At 43.9% G+C, this 7,778-nt stretch overlaps 1 protein-coding gene and 1 long non-coding RNA gene across 5 annotated transcripts in view; one reads left to right on the plus strand and one right to left on the minus strand.

Moving 5' to 3' along the window:
* The window catches only part of LOC109292453, a 17,811-nt gene that overhangs the window by 7,300 nt on the left and 2,733 nt on the right, over window positions 1–7,778 (minus strand). The window lies entirely within an intron of this gene.
* ARFGEF2 (ADP ribosylation factor guanine nucleotide exchange factor 2) overlaps window positions 54–7,778 on the plus strand; it is a 69,071-nt gene continuing 61,346 nt past the window's right edge. For 3 of the 4 annotated variants that reach the window (XM_019509887.1, XM_019509886.1, XM_019509888.1), the window contains exon 1: window positions 56–327. In XM_019509887.1, the coding sequence (XP_019365432.1) occupies window positions 189–327 (139 nt within the window). In that variant the 5' untranslated portion in view covers window positions 56–188. Of the gene's footprint in view, window positions 328–7,778 lie in introns of all 4 variants that reach the window. The other variant, XM_019509889.1, reaches the window with a different exon arrangement.

The raw sequence follows: 7,778 nt of genomic DNA on the forward strand, positions 1-7,778 counted from the left end.
GGGGGTGGGGGGGGGGGGGGGGGGGGGGGGGGGGGGGGGGAGAGCGAGATGTCAGTCACGTGACGGCTCCAATATGGCGGCGCCGTGTCCCTGGCGCTGCGGCAGCTGCTGAGGGAGCCGCGTCTCTTCCGGATCATGGGCCGGAGCCTGTGAGCGCAGGGTCGCCCGTTCCGTGGGGGGCGGCGGCCATGCAGCCCCCGGCGCGGGAGCAGGACACGCGCACCAAGAGCATGTTCGTGTCCCGGGCTCTGGAGAAGATCCTGGCCGAGAAGGAGGCGAAGCGGCCGCCGCACGGGCAGCTGCGGAGAGCCTGCCAGGTGGCACTGGGTGAGTGCGCCAGGGGTGGGCCAGGCTCCTGCGCCGCGGGGTCGGGCTGCGCTGCCACGTTGGATCCTCCTGGACTTTGCACCTCCCAGGGAGGATCCCCGGGGAGGGGGCGGGCGGGATCGCTCCTCTCTACACACCTGGGGGAAGCAGAAGCAGGATGGGGGCATCTCCACAGGGAAGGGAAATGCTGCAGATCCTCCTTAGGCTCATCCCACCCTGGTGTCCCCCCAAGTCAGGTCTGGAGCAGGTGGTCACAGGCTCCTCAGCTTGAACAGCAGAGTTATCTATCCTGCTACTGCTTTGACATGTGCTGTCTCCTTCCAGCAAGGCAGCACTTGGAGGTGGCCATTTGTGTGTGGTGAGCTTCGGGGGGCATCTCTGCTGCTTTCTGCATCCCCAGTGCTTCATTTTAGAGCTGATGGTCTTCCTGCAAAAGTCATTTGCCTTCTAGCCAAAGTTGTCCGGGGCCGTTTTGGATGTGTTCCTATTTTTGAGGGATCACATCAACTTGAAATCAAATTGCAGTCGGTGTTGCAAATTCCTACTTGGAAACTTTAGTGTCTGCACAGTTTTTTGCACCCTTGTAGTTGGGTTTTTTCTGGGTTTTTTTTTTCCTTCAAAGTGTGTATTCCGTATTACTGTGCAAAAGACCCAAAAGGGAGAAAAAGACTAACTGAATAGGCAGGGAAGAGTGAAACTTTACATTTAGAAGGATACAAAGTCCTGTTAAATGTAAACAGACAGAAATAGTGATGCTGGCTTCTGCCACTTCCCCCCCCACCCTTGTACAACAATATTGGGTGTTAATTGCAATGACAGTATGGGAAGAAGTATATGTAAGGGGTTATATATATTTACAGTTATGTGGTAATCTTGACTTATACATATGGCCTGAGCCCTACATTAGGATAAGGGCCCTGTGCTGTTCAATACACAGAAAAGATCTCTGCCCTGAAGAAGTCATAATCTAGGGCTTCCATCCAGCAGCTGTATCTGTGTGCCCGGATAGATGTGTGCTTGGACCTTGTGGCAGGACTAAATAATAATGTGTAAAAGACAATTAGAGTGGGGAGAAAAGAACGAATGGAGTTGTTGAGATAAGAACATGTGTCATACATATATATATATATATGAGATGTCATAATTAGCATTATTCATTTTTTAAAAATTTAATCATATTTAATTTATATTGAATAACATACTTGCTGCCTACTGGTAAGCATGTGGGTTTTGGTTTCTCACTGTTCTCATTGCTTTCTTATTTGTAGCTTTTGAGGTAAAACAGAAAACTGAAACCCTCTCATGAAATCAACCAATGTTGCCTTAAAATTAATTGTGTTTCCTCTTTCACTGGGATAATTCTGCTAATGAATAAATAGTAAAATTGTGCATGTGTGTGTTTTCTTTTCTTTTATTAAACTGCAAAATTAAAAAAAAAAAGGTAAATGCATGGTTGAAGATGATGGGTTTATTTAATATAAGTAATGTAATTCCTCTTGCTCAGAATCATGTAAGCGTGATGTAAAAGGATTCATAGTGTTGATGTGGATGTGTGAGGGAGAAAGAGATAATGGTGACAGGTATCATGAAGCTGAAATTTATACTTGAGTCATCTAGTCTAATCCCCTGCACAAATACAGGATGTGATCTTCGTAAACCTTCCGAGACAGATGCATTTCCATCCCTCTCATGAAAACTTGGGTAACCTGTTCCATTTTCTTACTGTTTTGACACTTAAGGAAGTTTTCCCTGAGTTGTATGCTAAAATTTTTCTGCTGCGCTTCAGATCTGTTGCTGCATCTCTCTATGGCAAAGGAAAAATGTTTCTCTTTCCTTTACAGCTGCCTTCCAGATATTTGAAAACTGATATCGCGTGCCCTCCTCACCAACTTTTAGTAACTGTTCTTCAAACTAAACATACCTGTTTCCATCTGATTTCCAGTTTGCTTTTCAGCCTCTTTTTAGTCTTCATTGCTCATTTCTGAACCAACTCCAGGTTGTCTATATCCTTCTTAAGACAAACTGCTCAGAATGACTCCGTGTTCCGGCTGAGGCCTGAGCTGTGTTGGTACGGTCACCTCCTGTGTCTTTCCTACAGTGCTTTTGTTTAACTTTCTTTTTTTCCTATTTTGTAAGTTATGGCATCTGCAACAAACAAGCTGGAATATAATTATTCTAAATTCCATTTATTATAGTAGTAAATTATTAAATAAATGAAGGTCTCTTCAGTTAGATGACTTACTGGTACGCTAACCCACAAATTAGCAAGTGAGGTTATAAAACACTTATATAGATGTCACTCTTGCTACCCATATGATTGAAATATGTGGTGCACCTAGAGTTGGTCCCCATCCTAAATAAGTGGGGAGGTCCAGGCTGTCTGTTCATTTGCTCTTAATTCCTTATTAAGCACCTGACAGAACCTCTCTATATTGAGTAGATTTGAATTATGTAGTAAGTTAGAACCGTTTAGCACTAAATTAAATTACTTATTCTAATATCTCACTTTAAGACCACACTTCTGTAACTCTTGTGTTATATATAGGCTCAATTCAAATTAACTTTTAAATTCCATTGCCACTCTTAAAATCAATGGATAATGTTAGAAGATTTGATCAAGGAATGTGTCATATTAAACTGATTTGGGGTTGTGGCAAAGGGGAGCTCGATCATGCTTGGCTGGTCCCGTAACACTAAATTATTCTGCCAGTTATAGCTATCTGAGCTTCATATATGTCAGGAATTAAGAAATCCTGTAGATAAACTACACAAATCTACAAAAAGGCCCCCAAAACCTCTTCCTTATTATATTGGAGAAAATCTAATGGGAATAATACTTCTCTGAAATTCTGAAGCAACAAAAAGTAAATATAACATTAGTCCGCTGATGAGAGGATGGAAATTCAAGTGAATTGCCACATTACAATGAACGTTGTAGTGATTCTTATTCAGAAGTGGAGGTACTATTTCTCTGTAATTTAAAGAATTTTCTGACTTTTCTGACAGAATTCCTACTATCCCCAGTTAAACTCAGTCTAATATATTTTTTTAGGAGCTGCAGAACTACTTGATGTCTAGCATAAATTCCATTAAAGGAATGAGAAACAAGTAATGTATTTTAAAAAAGGCCAGAGAGGAATGAAAGGGAGTGTCTAAGGCATGTAAAATGTTTTGCTTGCTGTGCTCAGTAACACAATTAGTTCCTGTAGACTTTTCAAAGTCTGAAGCGCATAGAGCATTGGGTTAGAATAAATGGAGTTTGAATAGATTCCTTCATTCCACCTTTTGCTTCAGTGGTGGATGTAATAGTTGCAGCTTGTACTCATAGTGCCAGTAAATCCCAGGAGAGACTGGGAGAAATGGAGCTTTTAAACAGAGGGGGCTTTCTGTTGTGCTCTAGGGAACAGTGTACATAGGAAAACCAGTTTTCAATAGACAAGTACCTAGTACTTCCTGTATAAATAGTTGTTTGATAAACATACTCTAAGTATATGACTCTTGAAGAGTTACAAAGAGACACAGAGAAAACATAGGACAGCAGTTAGAGTGGATGCAAAGCCAGTCATACCTCTGGTTCAAGCGATACTTGGCAATGGGTTGTGATAACCTTCTCTGCGAATCCTGGTTTTTTCTGATTTTAAAAAAAAAAAAAAAAAAAAGAAGCAAATTCTCTGATTTAAAAATGCACACATCCATGATTAAAATGAAACATCACTCATATTGGTATCAGTTGAATACAATGTTTTATTGATATATTTACAATTTTTAAATCAACTGGAAGCCTACCAGTGCCTCAGTCTCCATAATAAAATAAATTCTAAATACCTATGAATTTTAATGTTTGATTTTGGGTTTTTTATTATGGAACGTCAGAACTCTCCCTGCCCCCTTCACTCACCAGGATGTGGATCCAGCTGCGGCTGTCTCCTGTCACTGCTTTGTGGTGCTGAGCAGCCCTGACATGCCAGTGCCCTGCCCATGTTACTGCCCCTCGCTCCCAAGCCACAGCCTCCAGCCCTGCCGGAGGGGACCCCCAGCTGCTAGAGCTACGGGGCCAGGGACCCACGTCTGCAGCCCCCTGCAGCAGTGCCTGAGCTCCAGCTGCCACCTGCATGTGTGCCCCCCTCTGGAGTGCATGCAGCAGCAGGGAACCAGCCCCTTCCTCCCCACCCCACCCCAGATGAGCTGCCGTGTCTGTCCCGCTTCCTACCTGGGCCCTACGGCCATGCATGGCCCCAGGCCCCACAACCCACAGCAGCTGGGCACCAGCCCTGCCCAACTCCCTCCCTCAGTATGGGGGCCTTAACCCCCCCCCCCCGCCAGACTTACCTGTGGCAGCTGCTCTCCAGGCTGCCTGGTGGTCATATGCACATGTACGTGTGCCCATGGCACCCCCTGCTTGACTGCCGTCCTCTTGCTCCCTGCAGCCCCTTTCAGGCTGGAATTCTGTCAGCCTGGAAGGGGAAACCCACCATTTCCCTGCAGTTTTCTCCTTAAAGGAGAAAATCTGGGTTTTACCACATTTTTCTGTGGTGAGTGGAAAACCCAGATCCCTGGTCTTCTCTGTCCAGGTGGTTTAAATGACAGCCAACCAGGTAGCATGATCTTTGCCAATGGAGGAAACACTAGGTTTTTTATATTTGATGTTTAAGGCTTCTGTTAACATGTGCTAAGTAAACCTTTTATAAAATCAGATTAGCCAGGACACACATTTGCTACCTATCCTGTATAACCTTCTGTGGCATCCTTGAATAAGCAATTGCAGTGTGTAATATCTGAGCTAAAATTCACAATACAGTTGGGTAGCCTGTTAAAAACAAAACCCCAGTCTTAAGATCTGACTTCTTGGAGATGTCTAGCTAGCACTCAGTATAGACAGCAGATGGGTTGTTTTTTGGGTTTTTTGGAGTTTTTTAAATAATACCTTTTTCCTAGTGAAAACACATGTTACAGCCTCTTGGCCAGCATTTGTTGTGGAAACTGGAGCCGGCAAGGTGTGTCATGTTGGCAAAGAGAGGGTCTTGCATCACTACCAGTAGGTTTCTCAAGAGGGCTGGTAGGGTGTTGTTTGCTGTGCAGACTTATCTTTGTGTTAAGCATTTCTTGATTCATGGAAACCTGAAAATGTGACTATGTTACAGACCAGCAAGCACACCATAGTTTTGCTGTGTTTTAAAGACTTTTTTCTTTAGAGGTACATTGCTTGATTTTTCTGTTTAAAGCTGCACAGCTTGCAGTGATGCATTGTATGGGAGAACTTTATTTTCTCCTGGAGATTATGAATGTAGAGGTTTGACTTTGAGGGCTCCCACAAGTCAGCTAGTGCAGCCAATCACACTTTCCATTTGATATCTAGTCTGCAGCCCAGGTGCAGTCACAGTATGGATTGTCCACAGCTCAGTGACATGCTGTTGCTGTGGCAGCTTTCATATAGCTATGGCTTTTTTGAGAGGCAGTACAAGAAGTTGCTAAAGGCCATGTTAGGTATTCCAGCTGAGGTTGTTACCCAGAGAATGTGAAGGCATGAGATTGAACAGGGAATGCACCAACTTCAGAAGGAGCTGCAGGAAAAGATGCTGTTGTGAATAGATGCAGTCTCTTATAGTGGTTGAATGCTTTTGGTTCAACAGCTGTTCTAGAAGTGACCTACAACCAAAGCAGGGACTGTATATTGTGGAGATGGGTATGTAGCTGTGGACCCAGAGCTGTGCAAGGAACTCGTGCTGCCCCTGGATATATGAGCATAAGAATGAGAATGGCAGTTACAAGTTAGAAACGCATGGCTTTCCCCTTTTGGAATTTGACCGTGGCTGATTTAACTGCTGTCAAGTCCTGTGGATTTTGTGGGGATGTGGTTTGGCAACAATTTCTGTATCTTGCTACATACGCCAAGTTATTTGTGTATGAAACTTTAAAATTGTTATGTGTAGATACATGGCTCACTCTTCTTCAATTTCCAAGGAAGTATATTGTTAAAAATCATACTGTTCACTTGTGAGGTAGGCCTTGGTAGATCAGAAGTTTGGGAAACCTTTTTCTAAAACGGGTTCCCAACCCTCGGACCGTGAAGAGTTGGCTGCCAATCTGCAGGAGGGTTGGCTGCCGGACCGGAAATTCAGAAGTGACTGGCATACTGTGAACCAGCAGCCAACCCCTTTTCATATTGAGTATAAAAAAGGGTTGGGTGCCTGCTCGCAGTATGCCGGCCACTTCCGGTCCATGGTTTGCCGGTCCACAGCATAAAAAGGTTGGGGAACCCCAGTTTCAAAACACTGGGGAAACTCATCCAGACCTTAGCTAGAAAGCTGTTGTTGAGTAATGTAGGATTTGGAGGCTAATGTCTTGGGGGCTCCAACATGAAAGGTACTTCTTGTCATTTAAAAAAAGAGAGTGGAGACTGGCAGGAACAGTTCATACTACAGCAAGACTAATGAGTAGCAGAAATTCTCAGTGCAAAAAAAAGTCAGAGATTATTGCAGTATCAAGGGCACACATTAATCCTAGCCAAGTCTCTGCAAGGCCAAGATTCTTAAGAATTTTCCATCTTAAACATACTGTTTGAAGAATAAGAACAGGCAAAGAAATTGTCAGTTTCTATGTATGGCCTTCTGTATGCCTTGGAGAAGCAGACACTTGAATGCAAAAATTAACATTCCCTAGTCCTTTTCAGTGTATATAATAACAGAGCTTTGAAGTTCTCTTAACTTTCTCTTCTAAATGCTTCTCAATAAATCAACATCTATTATAAATTGTAAATTTTTATTTTAAGTGTTTAAACTTTTTACAGAAAATCCAATTCTTTGGCAAGTATCTTTTTGGATTTCTTTTTAAGGAACAATTTCTAAAATAAGTTACTTTTCCATTAGGAACTTTTGTTTGAATGTTGATCTGATCTAGTTTCTTGTGAGACTGAAATGTGTCTAGAGTACAGCTTGGCCTAATACAGACTACAAAACAATTTTGGGGGTGTCCAAGCAAGGAAAAGCCTTTTTCTATGGAGTGGTATTGGCAGTAGGTTTGGAGGGACTGACTTTCATCACTTCCTGCCAGAAACTAAGTTTTGTCAAAGTGTCTGTAGCTGATTGGGTGGGGGTGGGGGCATGCAGAAGGGAAGTAGGGAAAAGGTGAGTGCTGAGTATAACCTTAAGAGTAAGGGTCAACTCAAGGAGGTGGCCAGCCAATTTCATGGGGAGATTGTGGGGCTGGCTGCCATTTTCACAGGCTGATTGTGGTCGCCCCCGCCCCCCCGCCACCTCTATCCAAGGGGCCTTGGTGGCCTCACCCCTTGCCACTGATTGGTTGCAAGGACTGTCTGTCACTTGTCCCCCTCACCCATTGGTAGAGAGGGGCAGAGCTGCAGAACAGGCAGCACTCTCAGCCAATCAGCAGTGAGGGGTAGGGGCAGTAGTCATCTTGGACTTCCCTTTGGTTTGGCAGTCCCTCTCCTTCCC

The sequence above is a fragment of the Gavialis gangeticus genome, unplaced genomic scaffold (assembly GCF_001723915.1).
Source record: "Gavialis gangeticus isolate Ggan-Ray unplaced genomic scaffold, GavGan_comp1, whole genome shotgun sequence".
NCBI classification, from domain to species: Eukaryota; Metazoa; Chordata; order Crocodylia; family Gavialidae; genus Gavialis; species Gavialis gangeticus.